Source organism: Sus scrofa, unplaced genomic scaffold (assembly GCF_000003025.6).
Source record: "Sus scrofa isolate TJ Tabasco breed Duroc unplaced genomic scaffold, Sscrofa11.1 Contig1193, whole genome shotgun sequence".
NCBI classification, from domain to species: domain Eukaryota; kingdom Metazoa; phylum Chordata; class Mammalia; order Artiodactyla; family Suidae; genus Sus; species Sus scrofa.
In genome coordinates this window covers 28,381-45,196 of record NW_018084829.1, presented here as the reverse complement: position 1 = coordinate 45,196, position 16,816 = coordinate 28,381, and the positions used below count along the sequence as shown (strand labels likewise).

Below are 16,816 nucleotides of genomic sequence, written 5' to 3'. Positions count from 1 at the left end.
CGAGGCCAGGGATCAAAACTTCGTCCTCATGGATCCTAGTCAAGTTTGTTACTGCTGAGCCACGACAGGGACCCCAAAATGTTTAAATAATAATTGTTTTAAGATTAAAAAAGGCTTATTGAGGTAAATAATAAGAAGAAACGAAAGGAAGGAAGGAAAGAAGAAGGGAAGGAAGGAAAGGAATGGGAAGAGAGAGAGGAAAGAAACAGAAAGAACGAAAAGAAGAAAGGAAGGCAGATGAAAGAGGCAGACCACATTGAGATTGAAGAGCATATGATCAAAGATTAAATGTTGGCTGTTTCCCATTTTTGCAATATTTGATGAGGAACAAATGCTGACACAGGAAGACTAAAATTATCTGATCAAGTGATGAACAAATGGGAATAGAGAAGTTTACTTAAACTTTATAACCAATTTTGCATGGAAAAGGGGCACCATCTTTGGGATGAAGAATTCAGAAATGGACAGTATCAACTAGAGGACATATTTAAAAAGAGTAACATTAACAGCTTTGCACAGGAATAACAAAAGCTCCAGAATATGTACACTTAGGGTTGAGTGTGCCAACTCTTCATTATCTGTCCATACATTGCAATTGACTTAAAAACTGAGTGTCACTGGGAAGTTCACCTCATGGCTCAGTGGTTAATGAACGCAACTAGTATCCATGAGGACTCAGGTTCGATCACTGGCCTCACTCAATGGGTTAAGAATCTGGCATTGGCGTGAGCTGCAGTGTAGGTCACAACACAGCTTGGGTCTGGCGTTGCTGTGGCTGTGGTGTAGGTCAGCAGCTGCAGCTCCAATTTGATCCCTAGACTGGGAACCTCCATGTGCCTCAGGTGCAGCCCTAAAAAAAAAAACACAAAAAAAGACACACACACACACACACACAACTGAGGGTCACTAAAAACAGCTAGCTGGTGAAAAAGCCACAGTTGATATATGGTTAAAATAATTGACAGCAGATAAGTGAAGGTTACACATCGAAAGAAAGAAGTGGCAGCTGCCACTTTCTCCCCACAGCTTTCATAGCTTCTTTGATGTCTTTATTCCTCAGTGTGTAAATTATAGGGTTTAGCATGGGAGTGACAACACTATACAATACTGAGATGAGTCTGTCTTTCTCCAGTGAGTAAGATGAGATGGGCCGTACGTATGTGAAGATGGCGCTGCCGTAATAGAGAAGGACAATGGTCAGGTGGGAGGCACAGGTGGAAAAGGCCTTTTGTCTCCCCTTGGAGGATCGGATCCTCAAGATGGTGGAGATAATATAGAGGTAGGAAAGGACAATACACAGGAAAGGAGTCCAACCAATGACCACCCCAATGGATAGTAGTGCCAATTCATTGACAGAAGTGTCCCCGCAAGACAAGACCAACAAAGGAGGTATATCACAGAAGAAATAATTAATCTGATTGTTGCCACAGAAGGGCAGGCGGAATGCCAGTACTGTGTGCACCGCTGAATTGAGGAAACCACCAGACCAGCAGGAGGCTGCTAACTGGTTATACAGAACCTTGTTCATGATAACTGAATACCTTAAGGGCTTACAGATTGCAATGTAGCGATCATATGCCATTGCTGCCAGGAGGAGACACTCTGATCCCACAAAGAAAATAAATGCAAAAAGTTGAGCCATGCATCCCCCATAAGAAATGCTCTTCTTCTCTGACAGAAGATGCGCCATCATCTGGGGGACGTTGGTGGTGGTATAGCAGATGTCAAGAAAGGCCAGGTTCCCTAGGAAATGGTACATGGGTGTATGTAGACGTGGATCAACCACAGTCACCAAGATAATGAATGTATTTCCTCCTAAAGTACAGATATAGGTCAGGAAGAAGATGGTGAAGAGTAAAAACTGCAGTTGGTTTAGATTGGAGAATCCCAAAATGATGAATTCAGACAGAGCTGTTTGATTCTTTCCATCCATGATATTACCTGGTTTTCTTTTGTGAATTGGGCAAAGAGAAGCACAGATTAAAATAATTACATGCACAGTAGCAATGGTCTTCAAAACAAGAAAATGAAAGTGTTAAAAATAAAAATTATTGCCCTTATATGAGATATCAACCCTGAGAAGCAGCAACCCTTTGCAAATCATAACTCAAACTTAACACAGAACACAGTTGTAAGCACATTCAGGAATTCCCTTGTAAATAAAAATCTCTAAAATTATACACCACAGACAGTGTTTCATTAGAAAGAAATGGGCAAAAGGGCATGATACACCTTAATAATGGCTGGGTCCAGCAATCCCACTCTTGGGCATATATCCGGACAAAACTTTCCTTAGAAAAGACACATGCACCACATGTTCATTGCAGCACTATTCACAATAGTCACAACATGGAAACAATGTAAATGTCCATTGACAGATGATTGGATTAAGATGTGGTGTATATATACATAATGGGATACTGCTCAGCCATAAAAAGGAAAAAATAATGCCATTTGCATCAACATAGATGGCACTAGAGACTCTCATACTAAGTGAAGTAAGTCAGAAAGAGAAAGACAAATACTAATGATATCACCTACATCTATAATCTAATATACAGCAAAAATGAACCTTTCCACAAAAAAGAAAATCATGGACATGGACACCAGGCTTGTGGTAGCCGAGGGGGAGAGGGAGGGGGAGGGAGTGGGATGGATTGGGAATTTGGGTTTATTGATGCAAACTATTGCCTTTGGAATGGATAAGCAATGAGATCCTGTTTTATAGCACTAGGAACTATATTTAGTCACTTATGATGGAGCATGATAATGAGACAAAAAAGAATGTATACATGTATGTGAAACTGGGTCACCTTGCTGTATGGTAGAAAATTGACAGAACACTGTTAATCAGTCATAATGGAAAAAATAAAAATCATTGTAAAAAAATAATGGCTGGGTCCAGGTCCACCTGCATTTTCTTGGTGATGTTGTGAATGTGTGCTGCGGAATAGTTGGTAGGTGAAACTCTGGGATTCGTTCTTTAAAGTCATTCCTGCTCCCTTTTTCCATGCTTGAATGCTGATATAAAATTTAATTTGTTTTATTTTATAGAAGTTGAAGAGGACATGTGAGCAATAAAGAGGCACCGAAAGGCTTTTCTATCTCTTTTTGCCAGGTCAATCAAATGAGGAAATGGTTTTCGTGTCCTGGCGCAAATACCATATGGTTCCTATCTGTGAGACCAGAAAAAAACAGGTATTAGAAACGGATCCTGGCTTATTGTGACCTCTCCTAAGTACAGAGAATTTTTTAGACTAAAGGGAACATATTAGCTTTCTGGGTGTTACACTTTGCGGTAAGATACATCACATACTTTCTGACCTTTCCTTTTCCTCGATGGTCTTATCCTCATTTTGCAGATGTTTTTCAAGTTCAGAGAGGTTAAGCAGTATATTTAAGATCACACAGTAAGCAGTAGAGAGGAACAGAACCTAGTTATGTCTGAATCCATGTCTCCAGCTTTTTTTTGTACCTAGAATGGCAAGCAGGTCTCGTTTCCCAGGCCACTTCTTTTGCAGAAGACTGCTTTGCAAATTAGATCCCATCTAACTCAGAAAAATGTTTCCTGATCTTTAGCAATTTCAGCTGTGAATCAAGGAAATGATAGTGACATCATGTATTCTTTCTATTTGTCAATCTTACTCAAAACTATGTGTTTTGCTTTCAGAGATGCCTTTCCAGGAGCATGTTTTTGGAAAACTTTCCAGAATTCTCTCGTTCCCTCCCTCCTTCATTCCCTCTTTCATTCCCCCCTTCCTTCCTCTCACCTTCCTCCACCATCCTATACAACACTTTATCCTCTCTCCTCTTCCCCAGGCTAGGGATCAAATTGGAGCTACAGCTGCTGGCCTACACCACAGCCACAGAAACGTGGGATCCGAGATGTGTCTGTGATCTACACCACAGCTCACGGCAACACCAGATCCTTAACCCACTGAGCAAGACCAGGGATCAAACCCACATCCTCATGGATACTAGTTGGATTCATTTCTGCTGTGCCACAATGGGAACTCCCTTCCCTACAGCTTTGTGAAACAGTTTCACACAAGGCAGCTTTGCACTTTGCATGATGAAGTTTTAGCTATATATTCCTCTGATACCTATCTTCTTGCTCTGAACTCTGAGATTTCCAGGCTTTCCTGCCATCTTTCTATTCAATCATGAAGACTGAGAAGAACAAATGTTGGTGCCCAGTCCAACAACCCTTAGTCATTTCACTTCAGTAACATTTATCAACATCTTATTAATGTTTTCACCAAGACATCTCCAAACTTTCTTAATAAGTTAAATGCCAAAGAGTTGAGAGCATAGAGGAGTGTCATAAGCTTAACATTATCTGGTATCTCGACTACAGTAATACCTAAGTTGAAGTTTGCATTTAAATTCCTGGTTTATTCTTTTTTTTTTTTTCTGTCTTTTGTCTTTTTAGGGCACATCTGCAGCATGTGGAGGTTCCCGGGCTAGGGGTCCAATCAGAGCTGTAGCCGCCGGCCTACACCACAGCCACAGCCAGAGCCATGCCATATCCGAGCCACGTCTGGGACCTACACCACAGCTCACGGCAACTGCCAGATCCTTAACCCACTGAGTGAGGCCAGGGATCAAACCCACAACCTCATAGTTCCTAGTTGGATTCATGTCTGCTGTGCCATGACGGGAACTCCTTGGTTTATTCTTTATTAGTGAATTTTCCAGTCCTTAAATTGCTAGACAAATCATCATTCAAGGAGAATTTTTTTCATACTGTAGAGTGCTTTAGAGTAGAATTATTTTAAAAGATATATACAGAACATGCCCGATGTTTAACCTTTAGATAGGGTTTTCTGACATTTTCTTCTATTTTTCCTATTAAAATTTTAACAGAAAAATTTCTAACAGAAGACATAAAGATGTCTTCTATATTTTCTGATTAAAATTAATATCTTTGTTTTAGAATATTTATAAACTAGAGAATAATAAAATAATTAAAATCCTTAATAGCTCCATTTGAGAAAACCTCTACTAATGGTTTGGCATATGTTCTGCTAATCAATTTTCCATGCATAAAATATTCAAAATGGGCATCAGAAAGTATGTGTTTTAATCTATTTTTTCCTTAAGCAACATATTATGATAATTTCTCACAGCAATAGATATTCTCCTGAAACATGTTTGAATTTCTACAAGTCTTCATATGAATGCAGCAAACATTTTATATATTCATCCTTATTAATGGATAGTTATGCTTATTTATTTTTGTTATGACAGATTTCAATAATAAGCATGTTAAATTAAATTTCCTGAATTTGGGATTTATTTTCTTGTGTTTTAATAAACTTTTTTTTTTTTTTTTTGTCTTTTTGCCATTTCTTGGGCTGCTCCCGCGGCATATGGGAGGTTCCCAGGCTAGGGGTCTAATTGGAGCTGTAGCTGCCAGCCTACACCAGAGCCACAGCAACTCAGGATCCGAGCCGCGTCTGCGAACTACACCACAGCTCACGGCAACGCCGGATCGTTAACCCACTGAGCAAGGGCAGGGATCAAACCCTCAACCTCATGGTTCCTAGTCGGATTCGTTAACCACTGCGCCATGACGGGAACTCCCTTAATAAACTTTTAAAAAGACTCATCATTAGATTCATTCGCTGGTGCTAGTCATCAGTCTGGAAAATTCAAGAGCCATTTGGCTAATGTAGTCTTCAGTGTCTGTGTGGACAAATTTTTGTTAAGTTCTGTGTACAGAAGGGCACTCAAAATCTCTAAGCACTTTCTACCCAGCATCTAATTTACTCTTTACATAAAGCCTCTGAGATAAGTAATGCTATCATTCCCATTTTCCAGACAAAAACACTGAGTCTCAACAAAATAAACATTGGGAACCACAGTTATGAAGCCATCAGGTGAAAAAAAAGAGTCAAGTTTTATCTCTTCAAAACTAAGACAGTTTCAGTTGAGTGGCTAAAAGTTGAACTTAATTGATGACAATAGAAAGCACTTTAAAAATACTTTTAGTACAGCTTAAATTCACACAGTTGGATTATTTAAATTAATTTCAAACTCTGATAGCTTGTATTTTTGACTTCTTTTTTTTCTCTTTCTTTTTTAGTTAAATGTTAAATCTAATTGTTAAATCTAATTTAATTGTTAGTTAAATTAGATAGTTAAATCTAAATCTTATGAAACTTCTGATTTTTAATTGAATATTTTTTGGACGATTGCTTCCCAGTATAATTGCTTATTTTCTGGCCTTGCTATAGATTAAATGTTCATGTTTGTGTTATTAGAGGATACTGCTCTAGGGTTTGGTTTAGGTCAATTAATAAAAATGCCAAATAAAATTAAAGTGATAATACAGGAATCCCTTAGTTTAAAATGTTCAAGTTATAAGTCATGGAGAAAAAGTGATTTCGTAGTTTGATGCAAAGTACAGAAGCTAAAGAGATAAATTAAACATGACTTTCTAAAAATAAAGGTGAATATTATATATGAATGAAAATCATATACTTCATAGATTGCCCTGACTGGTACACAAATATATATTTGAATTCTAAATTTGAAAGGATGTTTATTTGTGTTTTTGTTTTAATTGGTGTCTTTTCCTCCTGTGATCTACTGTGGATATTTTCAGTAGAAGGAGCAAATAAGTTGGATAAAGGGTTAAATTCCTGTAATGTAATATTTCACATTATCAGAACCAAAGAGTTATCTAGTGCGAATTTCATTCTGTCATCAGAGGAACCCCAAAATCCTGCTCTGTAATCTGTATTTTCTATCACCACTAATCTCTATCTCTACTTTTTTAAAAACCTCTCCTTCCTACTTTTGAGGAAGAATTAGACGAATTCACAAGGCTAATCCATGCTGCTCACTATATTTGACAAATATATTTTGAAAACATTATCTTTGCCAGGCATGGGGGTTTGTGCTAGAAATAAAATGATAAATAAAACACAATTTGACTTATAAGTCACCTTTACCATACTTTTTTTTTTTTTTTTTTTTTTTTTTGCTTTTTAGGGCCGCACTGACGGCATATGGAAATTCCCAGGCTAGAGGTCAAATCAGAGCTGCAGCTGCCAGCCTACACCACAGTCACAGCAATTCATCTGCAACCTACACCACAGCTCATGGCAACACCAGATCCTTAACTCATTGAGCGAGGCCAGGGATCAAACTGACATCCTCATGGATACTAGTCGGGTTCATAACCTGCTGAGCCACAACGGGAACTCCCTGTTCTTTATTTAATAATAAAGAATCAGTAAGCCAGCAGAGGGCCATTCTGAGTGATACTGAAATACCCGAAATTACGGAAGCTCCCTGGTTCACATATACTAAGCCTGTCGCCCACAGGACAGGACAGACAATTCAATTACCCCTTCCCTTGAAACCTCCCAGGTCATTACACCTCACTGTCCCACTCACTTGGTCTCTCATCCAAAGAGTAAGGCATAGAAAAGTAATCTCTAAGAGAGGTAGAGCTATAGCTAAGCAATTAACAAATACTACTTACCTATGAACAAAAGTATACCCAAAGAGCAGAGATCATCATTCAGACTCATACAACCTAATGTAGGGCTGCTTTTATGAACACAGGGAAGTGACAGCTATTAACTGACCCTGGAGAGGCTGCTGATAGAGTGTCTGAATTCAGGGTCTTCTCCCTGAAGGCCAGGAGTCTCATCAGTTCCTGAAGGCCAGTGCAAGGGACAAGAGTGGGCAAGGACAATGCTCCCTAGATGCAGAAGGTCCCCACATTTTGTGGCCTCTTCTAAGGACCTTGGAGACAAACCTCTGGGACATCTGAGCACAGGTCCTGAGACTGCCTCCTTCTGCGTCCTGGCTCAGTCCCTAAGCATCTGGTTGTCCTCCAGTGGCTCTGTTGCCATTACAGCTTCTGCTTCCGGAAGTCTCCTGTGGAATCAAAACGGTTCCAGGTGGACTCCTACCTGTAGGCCCAGGTGGACTCCTACCTGTAAGCCCACTGCTGACCAAGAGCAACATCTTGCATCCTTTCCCCATCATCAGAGGAAAAGCAGTTTTCTAGTTTCTTGTTCCTCAGCCACATCAGAGTATATGAGTCCTTGGACTCTAAAATTCCAGGGCTCTTTAACTTGTTATTTTTTTTTTCTCTCTCTCTCAGCTTAAGTTAAGGGGAAGCACCCTCATTTCCTTCTGGAGTTGAGTGAGGCTTACCTAGCACACCAGTTCTTACCAAAGAAATCCCCTCAGTCACTGAATCAATTCTCTACATAGGCACTTATTTAGTGACCTAGAACTTTGCTTTTGGATAGATTTGCTGGTAGCCTTTGAGGTATCAACCAAAATGGAGACATAATATATTATTGGGGGCCACACCTGTGACATGTGGAAATTTCTGGGCCAGGGATCAAACCCATGCCACAGCAGCAGCCTGAGCCACAGAGGTGACTATGCCAGATCCTTAATTCCCTGAGCCACCAGGGAATTCCTAGACATAATATTTTAACATAACTGTAAGACACGCAATGTATTGATGTGTGGGTACTAAAAAGTTGGGTTTTTTGTCGGTGGTAGTGGTTTTGGGTTTTTTGTTTTTTGTTTTTCCTTTTTAGGGCTGCACCTGCGGCACATGGAAGTTCTCAGGTCTGGGGGTCTAATCGGAACTGTAGCCGCCAGCCTACACCACAGCCACAGCCACGCAGGATCTGAACCACATCTGTGACCTACACCACAGCTCATGGCAATGCTGGATCCTTAACCCACTGAGAGAGGCCAGGGATCGAACCCTCATCCTCATGGATCCTAGTCGGGTTTGTTAACTGCTGAGCCATAAAGGGAATTCTCTAAACAGTTGTTTTTAATGAAACTGATTCAGGAACAAAAAAATGTTTGAAGACCACATCTCTCATCACCACCAACCTACTCTCCCTACTTACCCACATGTTATGATCTTAAGTTGTATTCAAACAGTTTAATTCCTAATGCCACCATGATGATTTCGGAATGTAATTCCATCATCCATCATTCATTCCACATTATGTACTGGAAAGTTCATCCCTCTAGGAAGCTAAAGACAATGCTAATATTTTTATGACTATCTACTGGCCTGGAAGTGCCTCAGAATCAGAGGGGACTTCTCCAAAAACAAACTAAAGTTGGGGCAAAGCAAAATGAATTTTCCATAAATTTTAAATTAACAAAGTTGATCTTCAAAATTCTCTCATTTTGCCCAATTGTACCTGTACCATTCACAGTGGCACATGAGGGTTTCTTACATTGCTTGGCATTATCTAGCTTTGTAATTTTTGTCAGCATATGGGAATGAGGTGGTGGCTCCTTATTGTTCAAATCTGCATAATTCAGATTACTAGCAATTCTGAACATCTCCTCTATGAGGGGATTCTTTTTTGTCAATCATTCGGGTTTCCTCTTCTACTAATCTGCCTAGGTTTGTTCTTCGCACATATTCTTAAGTTTCTTGTTTTTTTCTTATTCTTTATGAGTTCCTTATTTATGTAAGACATCATTAGTCACTTTCAAATTTTAGTTTTCACAAGTAACTTCTAGTAATCTGACATCTGTGATTAACTTTATGATGTCATTCATTGAAAGGAAATCCTTAAATTTTTTATGATTAAATCCGTAATTTCTCAGGTTATATAGGTTGTGCATTTTGAGGTTTAGGTTTTTCACCACAAATAGATTCTCATACTTTTTTTTTTTTTTTTTTTTTTTTTTTGCTTTTTAGGGCTGATATGGAGGTTCCCAGGCTAGGGGTCTAATTGGGCTACAGCTGATGGCCTACACCACAGCTACAGCAATGCCAGGTCCAAGCCGTGTCTGTGACCTATACCACATTTCATGGCAACGCTGGATCCTTAACCCACTGAGCAAGGCCAGGGATCAAACCCCCAACCTCATGGTTCCTAGTTGGATTTGTTTCCACTGTGCCATGATGGGAACTCCCTATTCTCTTACTTTAATATCAACTTTACAGTTTTTAAATTTCAAATTTTCCTCCTTAATCCACTTAAAGTTCATCTTTCACAAAGTGAAAGTTAGAAATCTAATTTATTTTTCTTTACTTAGTGATCTGATTTCTCCAAACTATTACTAAATTTCCATCATTTATTGGAGTGCCATACATATTATATATTAGGTTACCATACAAATATTTGGGTCTGTCTCTAAGACCTCTATCCTATGATAATCTTGTCTGCTTTTGGACCACGAACTTGACCTTCCACTAGTAGGTGTCATAATAGGTTTTTTTTTTTTAGGCCACACCTGCGGCATATGGAAGTTCCTGGGCTAGGGGTCAAATCAGAGCTGCAGCTGCCAGCAAAGCCAGGGAACAAACCTGCATTCTCATGGATACAAGTTGGGTTCTTAACCCTCTGAACCACAATAGGAACTCTAATAGGTCTTAAAATAAGTCTTAATGTCAGATTGAACAATTCTAGCTGCTTTTTCCCCCAAAATTAACCTAGAAATAGTGAAAATAATAGTTTCATGCAATTGTTAGGTGTTTAATTTCATTGAAAGAATAAAGCATTTGTGGGCATATTCATACCATGAAATTCTATACAGCAATGAAAACTGAATGAGTTACAGGTATAAGCAACAGTATGGAGGACTATGACAGCCTTTACTGTCAATGGAGAGGAGAAAGAGAAGTCCACGAAGAGGGCTAATACACAGATCACTTGATAGCAAAAGGGACTGAGACAAGAGAAATTGATTACTTTCTAATATACAGTTAATAACAATGTAAAGCACCTTTCCTCTCCCTCTGCTTCATTCATTTTTATCAAATATGTGTTTTGAAATTAATTCAGACATAATGTACAGGATTTAGTAAAGTAGGGTGAAGGAGGGGAGAGGAGGCCAGCAAGAGGCTATACCATTAGTCAAGAAAATTCAAAGAAAAAAAATCAATGCCTGAGTAAGAGTGACTTTAGTGAGGGTGAAAAGGAATATATTAATATTTTTAAATTTTCAATTCCCTTCTGGCTTCTAAAACTTTGCCTTTATTTGTCACTTATTCAACTTATCTCATTTTGTCGTCCACAGTGACTATTCCCTGCAAACCTGGGTCAACCCCCACCCACCGTGATCATCAACCACAGAGCAAGCGCCTTAGCCACGTAGGGCCAGGCTGAACGAAAGCTGTGGGCTCCATCCAAGAGGCCGTGTTCTCCAGCCCATTGCCTTTGGACTTGGGGACCACTGTCCTTCCTGCCAGAGGTGCTAAGCAGAGGCAGTGGTGGGGGTGGCATCAGGTCTCTGCTCCAGATCGGGTCTGACAAGACCACGTGTGATAAGGTGGTAGCCTTTATCACTTTCTAAAAGTCTTATTGTTCTTTTACACACTAAGGTATACAGTACCCTAGAATTGATTTTTGTATAACATTTAAGGCTAGGAGCATATGCCCTTTTGCCTTTTTATTGAAAACATTGTCCTTATTCAACTTTTCTTTCATGCCTCTTCTGGCCTCTTCTATCATGTAATCAAATAAATATGTTTATTCAGGGGACTTTTTCTGGATTCTCTAGTTTATTCCAATGATCAATTTATCACTGAACCATTAACATACTGTTGTTTTCATTTTGCAATTGGTTGTGATATCTCTTAAAGCAAAGCTGCCCATCTAATACTTCTTCTTTCAGAGAAGCACTGTCTATTAATGGCAAGGAAAGAACTGTTCTATGGATGCATGGTCCAATATGGTAGTCACTAGGCACATAAGTTATTGATAAGTTTACCAGATAAAATAGAGGATAATAGTTGTTTCAATTAACTAGCTCAAGACTCCATTTTTAGCTCTCTAATCTTACAAGGATGTCAAAACACTATTCAGAACCTCAAACACTTCTTCAAGATTATCAGAAGTGGAGTTCCCGTGGTGGCACAGTGGTTAACGAATCCGACTAGGAACCATGAGGTTGCGGGTTCGATCCCTGCCCTTGCTCAGTGGGTTAAAGATCCGGCGTTGCCGTGAGCTGTGGTGTAGGTCGCAGACGCGGCTCGGATCCCGCGTTGCTGTGGCTCTGGCGTAGGCCAGTGGCTACAGCTCCGATTCGACCCCTAGCCTGGGAACCTCCATATGCCGCGAGAGCGGCCCAAGAAATGGCAAAAAGACAAAAAAAAAAAAAAAAAAAAAAAAAAAAAAGATTATCAGAAGTCCTCATAAGAGAGGGTCGCTAATGCCAATTTCACATCTTTGTATTTTCAACTCTGTTCAATATTAGATTTGTGATTCCTCACTATCTTTTACATTAACTGATCTCTCTGAAAAAAATTAAATATTTCATATAGTATTTTTAGCGAGAGTGTTTCTGAAAGTGCTGGATGTGAAAATTTGCATTGACTTTTACTTTTGTTTGAGAGTAATTAGCCAAAATCAGCTCTATAAGTAAAATGGCCAGTTTTGTAATGTCATCTTCTTAGAAAAGAAAAACTTACACATCAAAAGAGAGGGAGCTTGAAGCCTTCCACTTTCTCCCCATAACTTGCATAGCCTCTTGAATATCTTTATTCCTCCAGGAGTAGATTATAGGATTTAGCATGGGGGTAACAATACTATACAATACTGAGATCAGCCTGTCTTTTTCCAGTGAATATGTTGAGATGGGTCGTCCATATGTGAAGATGGCGCTGCCATAATAGAGAAGGACAATGGTCAGGTGGGAGGCACAGGTGGAAAAGGCCTTTTGTCTCCCCTTGGAGGATCGGATCCTCAAGATGGTGGAGATAATATAGAGGTAGGAAAGGACAATACACAGGAAAGGAGTCCAACCAATGACCACCCCAATGGATAGTAGTGCCAATTCATTGACAGAAGTGTCCCCGCAAGACAAGACCAACAAAGGAGGTATATCACAGAAGAAATAATTAATCTGATTGTTGCCACAGAAGGGCAGTCGGAATGTCAGTACTGTGTGCACCGTTGAATTGAGGAAACCACCAGACCAGCAGGAGGCTGCTAACTGGCTATACAGAACCTTGTTCATAATAACTGAATACCTTAAGGGCTTACAGATTGCAATATAGTGATCATACGCCATTGCTGCCAGGAGCAGGGACTCTGATCCCACAAAAAAAATAAATGCAAAAAGTTGAGCCATGCAACCTAAATAGGAAATGCTTTTTTTCTCGGACAGAAGATGCGCCATCATCTGGGGAACATTGGTGGTGGTGTAGCAGATGTCAAGAAAAGCTAAGTTTTCCAGAAAAAAATACATAGGCGTGTGCAGGTGCAGATTAGTCATGGTTTCCAAAATTATGAAGCTATTTCCTCCCAAAGTACAGATATAAGTTACAAGGAAGATGGTGAAAAGTAAAAATTGTAACTCTTTTAAGTTGGAGAATCCCAAGATGATAAACTCAAACAGAACTGTTTGGTTTTCTCCTTCCATAATATAATTCCGGTTTTCCTTCACAATTGGGAACAAAGGATTTCTGTAATCTGTACTGCTCCAGAAACAGGCTACAAAACAAGAAAATAAAAAACTTCACAGGTGAAAAGGTAATATAACTAATCAAAAACCATTAGATATACCTGTAAAAATGCACAATCCCACAACAAATAAATTCTATGCATTATCACTCAGCATAAGTACAAACATTATCAGCCTTTCATCTGTCAGTCAAATCTTTTAAAATCGACACATAAGCAGTTTTGAATATTTAAGTAAAACATGAATGGCCACATGCACCATAAGGCCCAATGAAAGGAAGGAATGCCCTCATCTACTTTTTCATCCTAAGTTACAGTAATTTGGAGGCTTATTGGAGACAGTTGTCATTAGTGGGCCAATCAACTATGGTGACCTGCACACTTTTGGAGGCTGACATTTGTAGATTTCATGTAGAATTAGTCACATTTTATATATTATGGAGGATGAGGAGGACAGAAAAGGACATAGTGGTACCAGAGACTGATAGTATATTTGGAGGGATGCTCCATAAAATACAGAGGAAATTCATGATTAATCATAGCAGACATATCCTAGAGTTCACTCACTTAATCAAGGGAAGACTCCAGCAAGGCCATTGTCTCCTCATACTTCTCTTTCTTTCTCTACTGAAGCATTCTCTTTAGCAAAGGAACAGGCTATTATTTCTCCTATTATAAAACATTTAAAATGTCTTCCTTTATCACTATTTTTCTTCACTAGTGTCATCCCATTTTTCTGATATTTACATCAAAACTTCTCAAAGACAATGTCAAAATTGACATTCTCCATTCCTATTCTTTTCAGTGTCTCTTCAACCTACTTCATTAGGTCTTTACCTCAATATTCCCTTGATTCAAAGTGGTTGGGTCAATTATGAAATGTTGACCCATATGCACAGAATCTCATATTCTAACATTGCTCAATTATGGTCTACTTTGAATTAACACATTTTTTTTCTTTTTGGCCACACCCACAGTGTGTGGAAGTTCCCTGGCCAGGGCTTAAACCTACACCACTGCAGCAACTGGAGCTGCAAGAGTGACAATGTCAGGTCCTTAACCTGCTGAGCCACAAGGGAACTCCCTATGGTCTACTTTCAATATAGCAGCCAATTATATGTAAGTCACTTTCCACTATTAGGCCTCTACTCATAACCCTCCTACTATACTCCAGCTCAGATTGTAAATTCAAATTCTTATGAAAGGCTACAAGCTCTGTAAAACCTTTTTCTTTTTACTTCTCCAACCTAATTTCCTCTTTTTGCCCCTTAACTCCTTCAGTCAATTCACGCTGGCCTCTCTGATGTTCCCCTTTGCCTTGGTTCTTCCCCAGGACTGTCCATCTGACAAAAGTCCTAACTTCATTTTAGTCTGATCTCAAATGGTATAAATCAATGAGTGTCACCTCAACCAGCCTCTCTGTGCTCTCCTACACTCTGTTTCCCCTGCACATGCATCTTCCATTGCCCCAAGACACATAGCACCTTGTGAGAGCCCATATAATTTATCTATTTGGTATGCTTATTGTGTATTGCTTGCTCCCCTAGTAGAATATACTGAGTTTTACAAAGCAATGTACTGAGTGTTAATGTTGCATTCTAAGCATTGAGCACAGGCTCTGGCACATAATACATGTGTGTTCAATGATAAACTTCTGGGTTTCCTTTCAATTAACTCACAAGGCTGACTTCTCTGGGCAGAAGACTCACAGGGAAGTCTCTTTGTTTTTTCAAGATAATTTATTTTAGCCCCACTTACCCAGTTTGGTTTAGTTTGATTTGCTGTGGTAATGGTTCAACCAGGGGTTGTTGTGGAGAAAAATATTACCCTTACAAAGAGAGAATAGCCTCTTCATATTCTTATGTGAACAGGAAGGACATTCTCTTCTGCAGGACTACCATCTCTGCCACTTATGTTTGGAACCACCCGAAGGGTAGCAGGAAATGGCTACAACCTCTCCTCTCTTCCAACTCGCATGTCCAACAACAGGAGCTCTCTTCTTTCCTCCTATTTATATGATTTCTTTAATAAAGCACACACTGTGTAGTGAAAATCTAATTACTTTTCCCCAAATAGCAATGATGAAGACTTTGGGGACTATGGGTCTTAATTAAGATGTATGATAAAATGGTCTGGGGTGGCAAATTTTAAGAAAATAATACTGCTCTTATCATTTTACACACACACACACACACACACACACACACACACACAATAGTATCACCATTGTAATTCTCCATAATATTAGATCCTCCATAAAGAAGATAAAATAGCTTCTCTAGAAATAAAGTAGTCCTAATTGGTACTTAGGTGCAGTTTAGAAACATGGAATTTGCAGTTAAGTAAGACTTCTAGATAACAAAAGAAACAAAAAAAGAGCTAACTCACACATAGCTGGCATAGGGTTACAAGATTTCCCAGTTAACTGTAAAAATGATTTTAAAAAGCAGGCAATCAGGTAAGATGGTGGAGTAGAAGGACGTGAGCTCACCCCCTCTCATGAAAACGTCAAAATCACAACTAACTGCTAAACCACCACCAACAGAAAAGACTGGAACCTACCAAAAAAGATATTCTACATTCAAAGACAAAAAAGAAGCCATAAAATTAGATCCTCAATATTGGATATAGCTGCAAGTTATCATTATTGCTCTTATTTTTATCATTGTATTTTAAATGATGTTAATGTGAATTTCATTATATAATTACATAAATTTAAACAACACATAATTACAGAATTTTAAATTTTAAATATATACTTTTTTCCTTATTGGCTGCACCCACTGCATGTGGAAGATCCTGAGCCAGGGACTGAACCTGTGCCATAGCAGAGACCCAAACCACTGCAGTGACAAAGCTGGATCCTTAACCAGGTGTACCACAAGGTAAGTCCAAAACTGTACTTTTATACTATTTGTCTCCTTTGAGACACATAACAACTTTTAAGATGGGTATGTGTGGGGATGGAAATCCTGTGAAATTGGATTGTGATGATCATTATACATCTACAGATATGATAAATTCATTGAGTAATTAAAAAAAAAGCTCTTATAAATTTGGAGTTCACAATGGTTCAGTGGGTTAAGAACCCTACATTGCCAGCTTTGTTTTGTACTGATATATAAGATGGATGGGACTTCCCATTGTGAACGCTGCTTGTGAAGCTAGTAAAGTCATGTCTGACTTAAAAAAAAAAAAAAAAAAAAAAAAAAAAAAGACGGGTGTGTGTGGCAGGCAAAAGTCCACAATAACACTTAATGAACCTGACTTGTGTACAATCTCCCTTTGAGTTTTGGCAGAATATATGAACATAATGAGATATCACTCCCATAACTATATTATTATATTATACAGATGTGTGTGTGTATATATATGTATTGCAGATGTAATGA

At 39.0% G+C, this 16,816-nt stretch overlaps 2 protein-coding genes across 2 annotated transcripts; both read right to left on the bottom strand.

Annotated features, from left to right (window-relative positions):
• Window positions 1-908: 908 nt before the first annotated feature.
• Window positions 909-2,315, bottom strand: LOC110258057 (olfactory receptor 5V1). Its single transcript, XM_021081027.1, has one exon. It carries the CDS (start codon window positions 1,931-1,933, stop codon window positions 980-982), a length of 954 nt encoding a protein of 317 aa, XP_020936686.1. The 5' UTR covers window positions 1,934-2,315; the 3' UTR covers window positions 909-979.
• A 9,975-nt stretch (window positions 2,316-12,290) lies between these two features.
• LOC100152920 (olfactory receptor 5V1-like) lies at window positions 12,291-13,573 on the bottom strand. Its single transcript, XM_001928146.2, has one exon. It carries the CDS (start codon window positions 13,381-13,383, stop codon window positions 12,427-12,429), a length of 957 nt encoding a protein of 318 aa, XP_001928181.2. The 5' UTR covers window positions 13,384-13,573; the 3' UTR covers window positions 12,291-12,426.
• Window positions 13,574-16,816: the final 3,243 nt, after the last annotated feature.

Coding starts and splice junctions, on each gene's coding strand:
- LOC100152920 (XM_001928146.2), bottom strand. CDS start 13,383: ATGGAAGGAGAAAACCAAACAGTTCTGTTTGAGTTTATCATCTTGGGA.
- LOC110258057 (XM_021081027.1), bottom strand. CDS start 1,933: ATGGATGGAAAGAATCAAACAGCTCTGTCTGAATTCATCATTTTGGGA.